This window comes from Amphiprion ocellaris, chromosome 13 (assembly GCF_022539595.1).
Source record: "Amphiprion ocellaris isolate individual 3 ecotype Okinawa chromosome 13, ASM2253959v1, whole genome shotgun sequence".
NCBI lineage: Eukaryota > Metazoa > Chordata > Actinopteri > Pomacentridae > Amphiprion > Amphiprion ocellaris.
The window spans coordinates 33347476-33361898 of NC_072778.1; the positions used below are offsets into that span (position 1 = coordinate 33347476).

Consider the following 14423-nt stretch of genomic DNA (forward strand, 5'->3'; position numbering starts at 1 on the left):
AAAAATTGTGGAATACTGAATTGTTAAAAAAAAAAAAAAAATAGTGGAGATAACTGCAAATATATGTAAAATAAATACTCCAACAAGAAACGCTGCAAAGTTAATTAATATTCCTGGTTCTTGTGACTTCAATAAACTTTTCAGTTTTTGAAAAGAAATTGCTTCATCAATGTTTTACCTTACCATTGTGTTGAAATGTTAAGAAAAACTGTGAGAAGAAATGAATAATGATGCAAAAGATTTATTTACTTAACAACTGGTAAACAACATACCCACTCCACCTGTTTAATATACAGAGAATAACTGAAACCTTTACATAACCCTGCAGTGAAATGTAGTAGCTGTGACTGGACTGTACGGATCTTCTCAAGAGTAGTTTACAGAGCTATGAAACAAATAAAGTGCAAAATACAAGGATATAAAACTGTGTTTTGTAATCATCTTAACTTCACCCAGGACAATTACACAAGCAATGGGTAATTAAATCAATAAATAAAATAAATATAGCTCGGTTCAGAATGATCATCCTCAGATGTTATGTTGGTTCACAGGTTTGCCAGGGAGGCCAGCTCATGTAGGAGGAGGGCAAACGATGGCCGATCTTCTGGTTTCTGGGAATGACAAAGGAAAAAAGCAACATTATTACAGAATACGTTGCTGTGTCAGCAGTTCCTCTACTTGAAATATATTAAATTCCTGACCCCACCTCCTTCCAGCACCACTCCATGAGCAGGTGGACAGAGTCTGAAGCCAAGCGAGGCTTCAGGAGCCTCAGGCCAGCGTTCAGGGACTCCACCACCTCTGCATTAGAGCGGTTCTCATAGGGAAGACGGCCTTCATTATACACCTCCCACATGAGCACACCTGAACAGGATAGAACAGGGAGACGCAGAATGTTGAAAAATATACAAACCTGCTAGTTAACATTTTAAGTGATGAGGACAGAGCGAAACACTCCGCTTCCTGTGATTCTGATTAATAATTTGTATATCTGTGGTTGCTCCGTGCTAGCTCTTTTGCATTCACTATTTTAATGGTTATGACAAGCATCATCCAAAAAGAACTGATTGATGATGCTTTTAGACTAATATATTTATACATTTAACATTATATTGCTCAAGCTGACATGATCCCCACTGTTCCTGCACACAATCGTGTTGATGTAATGATCCTGACATGTATGTATTCTTCAGTCTGTTTTTGGTGAAATACATCCGTGCTGACAAAAGCATTTGACACCATCTGGATTAGATATTTAGATTTTTAATCTAACACATTAATTCAAATTATACAGCAAATGAAAAGGCATGCAAAAAAATATTTGGACCCTTAAAGTTCCTCCCCAGTCTTTGATTTAACCCCCTCAAAACTCACCTCTGTCTCTCAAAGTCATACATTTAAAAGACTTTACCATGAAAATGATACTTTTTCCGCCTTGAAATGGCTTAACTGTAACTCTACACCACTGTTTCCTCTAGAATGTGCAGATCCATGTAGTGACTGCGTCTCTATTGCTTGCATCTATTCAAGCAGAAAAACAATTCTGAGTAAGAATAACATTTTGTAGAACACCTGGTTGAGGGTGCAATCATTATCATAGCTCTTAACAAGACTTGACAACTTTCAGGTGGTTGTTTGACTCATCTTGAGCTGAATTGCTGCTCTTCTTGCAGATTTCATGTGAGTTTCAGCTGCTTTTATAGATCACCAGTTGGATTAAGTTTTAGACTCGCAAGGGCCACTTTGAATAGTCCAGTGTTTCTCCTCATTCATTCCTGGATGTATATGTTCGGTCATTAATCATTAATTAGGACACAGCTCTATGAAACTGATGTGTATGTTTTACTACAGAACACCTCGATAGTATTCACGATGTTTTCTTTGAAAGCTTAATTTTTCCTTATGTAGCTCGAATTCGGTTTCATCTGTCCAAAAGACATCCTCCCAAAAGCACTGTGATTTGTCTACATGATTTTTATTGAACACCAGCCAGGCCTTTTGTTATGTTTCTCTCTCTAAAAAAAAAGACTGCTTAACCCACATCCAACCAGAAAGAAACTAATGCTGCAACCAGATATTGTCTTGATCTTGGATGCCAACTTGTGTCTGTTTTGACATTTTTCTTCCATTTAAACTGTTCCTCTGTTCAATCTTGAGTCAATTTTCCTATGCAGCCTCATACAGGATGATTGGCTTCCGTCCAAATTCCCAATAATATTAGCTGCTGCCATCTCAAGAACTCCAGGCACTGTTTGGAGATGACTAATAGTCTTGATCTTGATCATGTTTTGGAATTATTTTCCTCCTCATCTCCTCAAACAACTTGTTTATCTGCTTTCTCCTTTTGCCTACCAAACATCACAATTCACTGCTTCTCTCCATTTAAACAAAATAAGTGATTGGCTTAGTGTGAAGACACCTATGATACAATTTGAAGATAATAGTCTGCTTGAAATATCACTAGAACCCACTTTTATCCCTGCTTCAGTGATGTATCAATAATTTTGTCTCGGTCATATTTGAATAGTTTGTAGAGTGAGACGGTTTTTGCTTTTTTGTTATTTTTAACCTTGCTATTTTGTTTTTATTTAGATTTTTTATAGACTAAAAGGTACGTTATGAGCGAAATAAGTATAGCGGTGCACTTCAAGATTGAAATTGCAGTGCACCAAAGACAGCCTTAAAACCACAGACTAAAACCTACTGGGATTTAACACATTTAAAGAATCAATCATCTTGCTGATTTCCAGTTTGAACATGTGTGGCTGAATCACTCCAATATTACAGCTTGCCATTGTGGAGCACTAAATTGGTTTTACATTATTTTAGCAGATCAGTAGATGAGCTGGTGTGCTGGAGCTGCAGTGAGCAGCACAATAGTGGGTAGAGAGAAAGGTAAGACTTACAGATCTTCACATTCTAGAGGAAGCATTTTATTTTCCATTTTCATGGGAAACTTTTAAATGTGTAACTTTGATGCACAGACATGAGTTTTCAGGGGTTTAATCAACGACCAAAGTGTCTTTAGTCGATGGCAAATCTAAAGTTTGCACTTTTCAGGAGAAACAACTGTAACAGCAGTTGTAATTATTATTCTATCAAACTATTCTACATCTGTTGGTTGGAGAAATTCACAACTTCTTTACACAGAATCTTGTTCCATGAAACATGTTAAGTTGCTGCAAGTTTAATCTCCTGTCTTGGCAATGGTCCCAACAGTGTTAACTACTTGGAGCTTACTGTAAATCCATTAGTTGGCATTGCACAGAGAATAGTTACAGTGTTAAGCACATTAAAGGTAAAAAGCTTAGATACCTTTAACACTCCTGTTCTTTTATCTTCAGGTGTGAAAATGTGTGACTTGAAATTGCTTCTTTAACTGTAATTCTACTGCATTGTATTCACCTTGTTGGTTTGTGTGTGTCCTGTGATCATCAGTAGAAAAACTATCCTCAACCATTGCAGTCTTATTAAAATTCCAGTTTGGTTTCCCAAAAAAATACAACACCAGAATGAAAATGCTCTCAGGAAAACTTAAAAATAGCTAATTTTCGGTTTTATAGTCTGCCATGGCATGTTATTGTGTGAATGAAGCTTGAAAATTACTATGTTGATTCCAAAAAAGGCAGAAGAAGACATGTGTGACTTGAGAGACAGCAAATCATACATACGAACAAAACAAGTGACATAAATCAACATACCAAATGACCAGACGTCAGACTTGCTGCTGAACTTGCAGTATCTGATGACCTCTGGGGCTGACCACTTGACTGGGAACTTGGAGCACTGAGAGCTTGTGTACTGATCATCAAGAACAAACCTACAATGGACACAAACCATGCACTATAATGCAATGTACCTGTAAGCTGTCTTGTACCAAACAGCTTGATCTACAAAGTCAGGCACACAATGCAATAGACATGTGCAACAATTTGGCACAGGAGCTCCAGGATTATTAATAAAATCCTACCTAGTCATGCCAAAATCAGACACCTTCACTTCATTGTTCTTTGCGACAAGACAGTTCCTGGCAGCCTGTGGTAGGAACAGAGGTAAGACAAACTCCTAACTGACTAGAGGTACAAAAGCGCATCATTAAAAGTTCCTGTCCATGAGTTTACCAGATCTCTGTGGATGAAGTTGGAGCTCTCCAGGTAAGCCATCCCCTCACTGACATCCACACACATCCCCAGCATGGTATCCTGAGACAGACGCCCTTTCCTGGCTCGCAGGTAGTCTGACAGACAGCCGTTTTCCATGAACTCAAACAGCAGCCACATGGGAGAGTGCTGAGTGCACACACCATACAGCTGTACCAGCTTACAGTGAGACAGCCTCCTATAAAAACAAATACACAAGGTGAGTGGTTTCCAGTTAAAAAAAATAAAAAATGTTACTGCAAGAAACATGAACCTCCGCTCTGAAATACTTACATCATAACCCTCGCTTCTTCTTTAAAATCCTCATCTGACATGCACTCTTCTCGTATCATCTTCACTGCCACCTTCCTCTCCCTCCATCTGCCCTCCAGCACCAGCCCGAACTGACCACTGCCCAACTCCCGACCCAGCGTCAGCTCCTCTGGGTTCACTTCCCACTGATCTGGTGAGCAGCAACACACATAATATTGTTCAGTGGAACTACCAAGAAGGCAGGTTTCATCATGGAATGCAGTAAATATGCAAGTTAAAGTTACATAATTATAGAACAAGCAGACTTTTAGCAGAATTTATTCCTGTAGCAGATGAGGCTGAACTGCTGCTCTGAACACACAGTGTGAAAACCACTAGAGGTCAGTGAAAACAAACTTTTTGACATGAAGTTATAACTGTTTTGTGGTCCAGCTCAACTGGTAAATCCTGTAACCTTTTGAGGGGTCCACAGTTTCACTGGTGCAGCCTCCACCTTGAGAGACAGGGTGTCTGAGGCGTGTTATCAGACCTAACAGGTCAAAAAACACACACAGAAACAGAGTCACACATGTTATTAGATTAGATTACATTCTGTATTATCACTGTATAAACATAGAGCAACATTTAAGTGCATTGTGCTTAATAAATATATTAAAAGTAGAAAGATATTAAGAAATATACCAAAAGAAGTAATAAATCACACACACATGCTCTCACACAGACACTGTAAGGGTCATTTCAGAATTGGAGGACATTTGGGCTTCAAAATGTTTGAAAAATAAACCTTCTCTTTTACAGTTTTCTGTTACATACTCATCAAAAATAGTTAATACACTTTTAAAGGCTTGATTTGCTCAGCTTACACGTCAATGGAAAAATTCTTATTCCATGTTTTATTTGTTGTTTGCTAATCCTACTCTAATCACAGTAACAAGGCTGCTAATCCATGCTGTTTGCTTTTTCTCAGAGTTGCATGAGGTAGATTGAGACATTCACTCAAGGCTGACGATATTTTGATATGAATAAATATGAAAAACAGAAGAGAGGACATGGCTTTGTTATATAAATTCTTTTGGGAAACTGTTTGATGATGTTAATTCCAGTGTATCATGTGATTCATTGTTTTCTTCTTCTTCTTCTATCAGATAAAAAGGTTATGCTAACAGGGCTGTTGTGGTACACAGGTTCCATGCATAATAAATACTAAAAATAATATTCTGTTGATTAAAAAAATGTTCCCACAATTACAAGAGCCATCAATGAAAAGAATAATAGCAAAAAAAGGAGATTTCAATTTCATTTTAACAGTTTTATTTGAGATTCAATAAGGTCATCAGGGGGGTGGGACAAGAGAAAAACTACATTTCAGAGGGAACTCCAGACTTATTTGGTATTTAAAAAACATTTTCAAACATTCTTTTCTCCTAGTTTTTTTTTTTTTAGATTTGGCCTCAAGATGAGTAAATTTACACAACAACTGTTTTGGTATTTTATACATGGATTGTTTGAAATGTGATGGGTGCGACATAAAATATCCTCTAATTCTGGAATGACCCTGAACATCCACTGTTCACTACACTCACACTGCCATCGTATGAATTGCAATCATTTCATTATTGCTTATTTGTGTCTCTGGTAAAGTGCTGTAATGTCAAGTAATTACATGTGAAAGTGTATATTTATAAAATATATCAGAGAAGCACATTTATTTGTCCTTTTTCCAGGATGTTTGCCAAGCTTGAGTTATTTTTTGAGCTGTTGGGGTTAGATTTTTTTTTTTTAATGTTGCTTTTTTTATTGATTCTGTTGCATGAGGAAGACCAGCACACTTACCGGCAGCATTGTGTTGGTGGTAATGAATTAGTTCTGGAATGGTGCTGAACAGGTACTTCTCTGCCAGGTAAAATGCAGCCTGGCCTGTTTCTGTCTGCCTGATTTGGTAATGTTTCACTCTTGGATTCTTCTCCCCATTAGACCTGAAGAGAATAAAACAACATTTCAGTGCAACAAATCACATACAGTTAGAAAATGTGCACATATATTTAACTATACACCCATTTAGTTAAATCATTTAGTTAAATACACAGGAACTGTACAGAAGAAGGAGGCAGAATTACCCTGGAGCTTTGGTGAACACTGACACTGTGTAGACTCCTGCTTGTCTGGAGTCTCGCACCATGAATGCACCTTCTTTTCCCTGAAGGCAGAATGTCGAAATCACGAGTTCGGCAACATTAAAATTATATTTTGTGATATGTCAGCTTCTTAACTCTTTATTCAATATGCAGCTTATGCCAGTACAGGCCTGCTAGTCATTTCAAGTAGCAGACAATGATGGATATCTGTTCTCCCTCCTGCTTGCAAAAACTTAGCAAAGCAAAGTTTCACAGCAGGAAATTCAAAGCTGGAGGAAACACTGTGGTTGTGAGAAATTTTTCGTGTCCCATGCGATGTCACACTCTCGTCGTGCAGGTGCATTAATATTGCAAAAGCAAGTGTGCAGTGGGTGGCACAGGCACAAGCAAATGTGAAATGTATCATACGGGAGCAGCAGAACTGGGTTTTGATGCATTTCTTTTTATGTCAAAACAGGCCTGGAAGGATAAACAAATGGAAATCTGAGTAATTACTGACGTTGTGGTTTTTTTTTTCTTACCTCTTTCATTAACAAATCCTCTGCTTCTCCTCTGTTAATGTTTTTGTTGTACCATCTGTGAAAGGACACGTTAACAACTAAATCAGTTCCACAGAGAGCAACTGGATAGATTTGAAGGAGTCCACACAGTAACAATCAGAGGCAAAGAAATCAAACTCACTCAAATCTCTCAAAGTTGTTGCCAGATTTTTCAGCAACGAGCGTACTGGGAACAAAACCTGTGTTCCTGATCAGGGGTCAAAGGGGAAAAAAAAGCTTTTATTTTTAAACGTAAGCAGTAAATAAGAATGAGATGGTCATGTTAGGATGCTTTACCCTCCGTCATCTTGTACTGTCCACCAGTCAGGGTGGGAGTTATTGATCAGAGTATACTCCTGATCTTTCTGAAGAGACAAGTCATTGTCTCCCAGTGCCGTGTAGTCCTGCAGAGCGATGACGATCTGCTGTCCAGAATCCTGCAATCCCCACTGACACAGAATGAAAAATAATATTATTGACTCATTTAAACGTCAAAAAGCAAAACTTTTCTGCTCTAACAACATTCAGTAGTTTGTGGCGAGAGCAATAATACGTTTAAAAGCACAAAACACCCTTCAGCAAGCCTATCACGAAGTTGATAAAATACGTAAGAAGTGATTTAGTTTTTGTAGCAGATAAATACCATTATCCCACAACAAAAGGGAATTAAATTAATAAATTGCAATGCTATTTGGGTTATATTAGGTTGTAGTATATTAAGTTTTGCAACAGAATCAGAAGAGGCCTTGCAATTACATAACGCAAGCAGTGCAAGATAACTAACTTAGCAGCGAACAAGCAAAGTCCTCTGTGCCCAAACTACACGCACTGTCGGAAAAAGCCAAAGACAAGTCTATTTATCAAGTGAAAATATCTAAAAATATATCTTGTAAATGCAAAATCACATGAAAACAATTTGTACATTGTAGCCAAGCAAGAAAAACATGAAAAACCCCAAGAAGTTATTTTGCCAGTCCATATTTGAACACTACTGACTGTCTCACCGATAATATTGAAACATCACACGTTATTTACGCTAACAAAGTGTTACCTCTGGATCTGGGAGATGAGGAAGCGGCTTTTTAGAAGCTGTAGGGAAATCAGAAATTTTAAATTCAAGAGGTGGAGGATGTATCCACATTTACAAAGCAACAACAGTCTTATATTAGATTTGGCAGATTGTAAAGTTGCGCAACACTATAACTAAATTTAGATTCACTCCATGTACATGTTCAAAAAGCCCAGAAAAATCACAAGACATTATTTCTGTGAGGGTTTTTTTGTGTGTGTTTGGATGAGACTGTTACAGATTGAGTCATGCACAATTTAGTACAAAGATTTGACGAAAAAGCGGGATAAACTAGGTAAAAATAATACAAACCGTAGCCCACTGGGTCGTATACATGACAACCTGCTGCCAGTTTCTCTGTTTGCTGGCAACATCTCCATTTTCCATCCATGTAGAAGTTTGGGTGGAACTTTGCAACCAAATTGTTGTTCTTTGTCTCTGCATCAGACAAAATAAAAGATGTACAAGGTTTTGATTGATAAAGATGAATGAATTTTTAGCATATGAGATGAAGGGGTTAGCGGTGAATTTGCGTACCCTCTTTGAGAGCTCTCACCCATCTCTGTCGGCAGTCATTATCAGGGGCAAAAATGTAGAGGTAATGGTTATCATGAAAAACCTGTAGAGACATTTGCTTTTTAGACATGATTTTTGCTTGTTTTATACCATATTTGCAAAATATACTTGATCACACGTTACACTTACAATACATAAGACAGTATTTTTGTATGTCTTCTTTGAAAAATGATGATTTCTACCTGAAAAGGATACTTATAGTTGCATGGAATGGGGACATCACTGCACACAATCTCCACACACCTAATTCTGGACAGCTCGATGCAACCTTTCTGCATGGGTTTTTTCTGAAAGCACATGATATTTACTCTATGACTGTTAAACACTGTGTTGCACATAGAATTTAAATGATAGTTGGCACCTAAAAGGCCTCATTTCTTGAACAAAGTGTATAGCTACTTACTCCAGGACGACGCTCAGAATACTTCAGGTCTTGGGTGTCCAACACAAAAAATCTCTCCTTGTAATTAGATGGTGATGTTCTTTTCTTTTGTTGAGATTTTTTGATCATAGTTCCCTTCAGAATCACCCTGGGGAACATGGTGCCAGCTACGGACAACACAACGACTACGGTTTCGTCATACACAGAGAGACTGAGTGCCTCGCAGTGACAGTGAAACTGAAAAAAAAATTGGGGATGATAAAACGATAGATGCCGTGAAGCTTCCGGCATGCAGCGCTTGCACACAGTAAACCACATCCTTACGGCAACACATAGTTGTATAAGGAAACACACACATGCGCACACACTCTGCATGCCCTTGCATACTTTCACTCACTATGTTGCAATAAACTAGTATGTGGAGTGTGCTGTAGCAGCAAGATGATGATTTGGTCTTGGCGTTTTTGAACATTTTACAGCACAATATGCACCTTAATGGTAATGACTATATCCTGGCAATGACACAAAGTTTTGGTAATGATTTAAACACTGAACATGGGTGCTAAAGTAAGAACAATTTAAAGTGTAAAACCATTTTAAAAATATTGAAGCAGTATTGTAAACATCTAAAAGTTACATGAAAGCAAGATTACTTCAGAACTTTGTATACAAAGTGAGTTTTCAAAAAAAAAGCAAAGTATTTTTTTTTGCTGCTGTGATAGATTTTGATATTTCATTATATGGTTTTGTCATAGTTTCCGCATTTTTTTTTAAATGAATCCAATTGTCATCATTCTTGTCTCTGCTTTTTATACTTTAAGACAGATTTCAGTTTTCCCTCCCTCTTACACAATGCTTATAGACAGACAGAAATGAGTTTTATTAAAACCGGGATTTTTGGGGGCAATGTTTAAACAACCATGATAAAAAAAAAAGTATAATTTCTAGTGGGGTTCTAGTAATTTGCAGTTATGAAACATATTCAGAATAACTTAAAATATCATCACTTTGAATTGTTAGAATTATGCAGAGTGCAAATTGATTCGGACACCATCAACATTAATTCATTCGTTATATAAAACACAGTTCAACAGGAGCATAAACTGTTCTAAGATATATATTTTTAATATATAAAACTCTAACCAAAGAATCCTGAAGCCTGTAAGGTTTTTTTGTCACTTCCTTCCCATTCATAAGAAACATCAAAGAAAATCCGACCTTGTAACATGGTACAATAACCCATATTGTTAAACCTTACAAAAGATAGAATGGTACTTTATTTGGATTAACTTTGCAAGCATTAGCTTTGAAAAAAATGACTGCTGTTCGTGGAGTGTAAATATATTTTCCAAACGTCAAGCTACACATTATGCTGTCAATAGAAGCTTTAAATCAATTTAGATTTAGTCAAAATGTACACCAACAATCCTGACATCCTGCAAACTAATAATTCTGTCCCCCAGAACAATTAGAAAAATGTATGATAAAATTTCACATCTTGTGCTGTCATTCTGAAACTCCATTGCTCATGTCTTTTCGGGGGACATCATACACTCTTTGTGCTCAGAGTATCTAAAACACCCAATCACTCTGAAATCTAAAGAACTGCATTTTAGAATTTTGAATTGTGTATATCCCTCGAATGAATTTTTACATCAACGATTCGGATTTGACACAAATAATTGTGTATTTTGTGGGGGTATAGAAACTACAGATCATCTGTTCTTTCAGTGTATGTTCACAGAAGCGCTGTGGGCCGATATATATGACTGGCTTTACACCAATGTTCTAATTGAACCCTTTCTTCTGAAAGATATTATTTATGGTTTTGTATCAGAAAACAGAGATTAGGACTTGTTGATTAACAATATCCTCATCCTTGGGAAATTTTATATACACAAATGCAAATACATGATGGTAAATCCTAGATTTTATGTGTTTCATAAGGAGTTTCTATCCTTCACTAAAGCCTTTAAAAAAATGAAGACTAATCATGCAATGAAACTGTTCAATTTGATTGAGAATTACGAGCTACAAAAAAAAGCCCTAGCTCTATGTTTTGTTCTGTCTTATTTCTTTCTTTTTTCCTTTCTTTCTTTTTTCCTTTTTCCTTGATTCTGTTTAATTTACTGATTGCACTTCTATACTTTTCCAGAACTGACCCTTCTAATAGATATATATTATATCTACAGAGGACGAGGTGACCGGTGGGGCTCCCCACCCCGGTGTGGGGGTCCCCCTGTCTGTCGGGGTTTGGGTGCCGGCACCCCCAGTGGTCATGGCCTGCGACTCCTCCCAGTGTGGACGACCCCAATGGAGGCGTTTCCCACAATCGTCAGTGTCATGCCATGTCTCCCTACTGTCGGTGGTAGGAGTGTGTGTCTGTGGGCGTGTGTGTGTCTGTGTATGTATGGGTGTGTGTGTGTGTGTGTGGATGTGTGTATGTGTGTGTGCTTCCGCAGTTGTGTGCATATATGTATATATGGAGGGAGGGAGGGATGGGTTTTCTTGTTTTTAATGTTTTTAATTTTGTAAAGCACTTTGCGTTGCATTTTTTAACTGTATGAAAAGTGCTCTATAAATAAAGTTTGATTGATATTTTACTGCACTGGAAGCACCTGTTCATTACAAAAATGCCTCTGTAGAGACTGTATTCCACAATGTTTTGTTAAATTATTTTGTCAATAAAAAATAAAATAATAATAATAATAATTCTGTCCCCCCAAAAATTGGGCCAATCAGCGTTTAGTTTGTTCGTTGGCTAACGTCCAATCAGCGTGATCTAAAGCTATCACGAGGACAGCTGAGCCAATGGAATTACAACAGAGACGAACCATCTTGTTAGTGTGAACAGAAGCGGCTAAGCTAGCCATGAGCTAACTGTCCGGTCCTATACCTAAGTGACATTTCACATTTGAAGTCTACGTTGAGCATCTACAGGGTCTTTTAGAAGGTATGTAAAAGTATCAATACTGCATTTTTATTTACTTGTGTTACTAATTAGCCCCAAGTTCCATGTAAGTGTTTAGTGGACGTTAGCAGCGGCATAGCTAGCTGGCTAGCTTTTTCCATAAACCGTTCTGCTAATGTCTGCATCTGATCGTAGAGTGAAGATGGAACATATTCAGCAAACAACAGAGCGGCTTTCAGTAGCAGATGATACTGTTTGTTCAACAGTATTCCTCAGCAGATAATCGCTAGCAAAACTAGTATGAGTCGTTTGTTACGTGACACCTACAGACAACTAGCAGGGTAACTTTTTCTTAGCATACTTTCTGTTTTGGGAAAGTATTGTGTTTACTGCGAAATGTAACAGTTTAGTTATGTCTTGAAATAGTGGAATCTCTCTATTTAAACATAATGAACGTTACTGAATTTAAATTGTAAGACTACATGTTGTGTAACGTCCGTGGTGCTTTAGTTGAGTATACTTCATATTCCGTATATAAATGCACGGATTTATTCCCATAGTATTTAAATTAATGGTACTGCACTTCTTAATCCATCAGGTTTTGTACCAGTTTTAATTGCTTTCTACTTTGCAAATTTTTGTTTTTACATAAAAAAACGTGCGATTAAACAAATCTTGTTTTTCCTTTTCAAATAAAAATACTCACAAGTACCAAAGTTGGCCAGAACTGCTTAATAGGCCCCAGCAGTAGTAGCATACTTACATATGACTGCATTAATACATTTTCAATTCTCTGGAGTGTCTATTCTTTCTAGTGGGTACTTGAATTCTGTATTTGTATATTACTGCATATACTTGTGTTTTTCAGGTGCACATCATGGGTGAACCACAGCAGGTCAGCGCTCTGCCTCCTCCGCCTATGCAGTACATTAAGGAGTACACAGATGAAAATATCCGCAAGGGTCTGGCTCCCAAGCCGCCTCCACCTATCAGAGACAGTTATATGATGTTTGGCAACCAGTTCCAATGCGATGACCTTATCATCCGGCCTCTGGAGAGCCAGGGAATTGAGAGACTCCATCCTATGCAGTTTGACCACAAACGGGAGCTCAAGAAACTCAACATGTCCATTCTTGTGAACTTTCTGGACCTGCTGGACATCCTTATCAAAAGTCCTGGCAGTATAAAGCGTGAAGAGAAGCTGGAGGACATAAAGCTTTTGTTTGTTCATATGCACCATCTGATCAATGAGTACAGGCCTCACCAAGCCAGGGAGACACTGAGGGTGATGATGGAGGTGCAGAAGAGACAGAGGCTAGAGACGGCAGAGAGGTTCCAGAAACATCTGGAGAGGGTGGTGGAGATGATCCAGGGGTGCCTCGCCTCACTACCTGATGACTTACCTCAGATTGAGGGTTCAGAAGGCGCTGGTGACGGGACAAAGAGTGTGTCTGCAGCAGTTAGTGTTGGTGGTTCCTCTGGGCAGGCCCCCAGGCTAAAAACAGAACCTATGGATGTAGAGGAAGCAGGTGGCAGCTGCATGGCAGCAGGTCACCAGGACAGGAACATCCCTACATCAAAGAGGGACAAAATATGGGACCAGGATGCTGCCATGTGCAGTATTATTGATGAAATAGCCTAGGTGTAATTCTGGGTAGTTGTTCATGTTTTCTACACATACATGTTGTTTTTGTGCTGTACTTGGTGTAAATATGAATATGTTTTTCTGGTTTTACTGGGCCTGAAATCCTGCTTGGTGTTGAATGGTGCTTTGTTTTGAAGCTATGATATAGGCACTCTTTCCAGGTCCTGCACAGATATTCAAGAAATTGAGGTATTTCACAAATCCATTGGGCTGCCAATTTTCAATTTTTTGCAATAAAACCATCCATCCATCCATTATCTATACACCGCTTAATCCTCACTAGGGTCCCGGGGTGGGGGGGCTGGAGTCTATCCCAGCTGACTCAGGTGAAGGCAGGGGACACCCTGGACAGGTCACCAGTCTGTCACAGGGCCACATACAGAGACAAACAATCACTCTCACATTCACACCTACGGGCAATTTAGAATGATCAATTAACCTCAGCATATTTTTGGACTGTGGGAGGAAGCCGGAGTACCCGGAGAAAACCCACGCATGCACAGGGAGAACATGCAAACTCCATGCAGAAAGATCCCGGGAAAGCTGGGACGTGAACCAGGGACCTTCTTGCTGCAAGGCGAAAGTGCTAACCACTACGCCACTGTGCAGCCCTGCAATAAAACCAATAAAGAAAATCCTCTTTGGCAGTAGGAGTTCAATGCGGTTACTACAACTCAAGGGTAGACATATCGGGTCACAAAATTTAGTGCAAGCACTAGAGCTGCAGCTATCGGTTATTTTAGTAATCGACTAT

At 38.5% G+C, this 14423-nt stretch overlaps 2 protein-coding genes across 3 annotated transcripts; one reads left to right on the top strand and one right to left on the bottom strand.

The window, feature by feature from the left end:
* Nucleotides 1–225: 225 nt before the first annotated feature.
* On the bottom strand, nt 226–9392 carry itk (IL2 inducible T cell kinase). Of its 2 annotated transcripts, XM_023298160.3 has the most exons (17): nt 9135–9392; nt 8914–9018; nt 8693–8774; nt 8468–8593; nt 8138–8175; nt 7384–7535; nt 7229–7294; nt 7069–7123; nt 6530–6609; nt 6246–6388; nt 4867–4941; nt 4434–4602; nt 4122–4338; nt 3971–4035; nt 3702–3820; nt 707–864; nt 226–611 (listed from the first exon to the last, which is right to left on the bottom strand). In XM_023298160.3, the coding sequence occupies exons 1-17, from the start codon at nt 9270–9272 to the stop codon at nt 546–548; spliced, it is 1854 nt and encodes a 617-aa protein (XP_023153928.1). In that variant the 5' UTR covers nt 9273–9392; the 3' UTR covers nt 226–545. The 2 variants fall into 2 exon arrangements, with proteins under 2 accessions (XP_023153928.1, XP_035798761.1); XM_035942868.2 differs by lacking the exon at nt 9135–9392 and having other exon boundaries at nt 8712–8774; nt 8914–8964.
* Nucleotides 9393–11930: 2538 nt separating this feature from the next.
* On the top strand, nt 11931–13926 carry med7 (mediator complex subunit 7). The gene is made up of 2 exons (XM_023298199.3): nt 11931–12066; nt 12893–13926. The coding sequence occupies exon 2, from the start codon at nt 12902–12904 to the stop codon at nt 13664–13666; it is 765 nt and encodes a 254-aa protein (XP_023153967.1). The 5' UTR covers nt 11931–12066; nt 12893–12901; the 3' UTR covers nt 13667–13926.
* Nucleotides 13927–14423: the final 497 nt, after the last annotated feature.

Bases quoted from the DNA above. Each gene is read 5' to 3' on its own strand.
- itk (XM_023298160.3), bottom strand. From the start codon at position 9,272: ATGTTCCCCAGGGTGATTCTGAAGGGAACTATGATCAAAAAATCTCAA. The intron at 8,594-8,692 runs GTACGCAAATTC...TGTCTGATGCAG, and splicing joins GGTGAGAGCTCTCAAAGAGG to AGACAAAGAACAACAATTTG. The intron at 4,603-4,866 runs GTTACAGGATTT...GCTGCTCACCAG, and splicing joins AACTGTGGACCCCTCAAAAG to ATCAGTGGGAAGTGAACCCA.
- med7 (XM_023298199.3), top strand. From the start codon at position 12,902: ATGGGTGAACCACAGCAGGTCAGCGCTCTGCCTCCTCCGCCTATGCAG.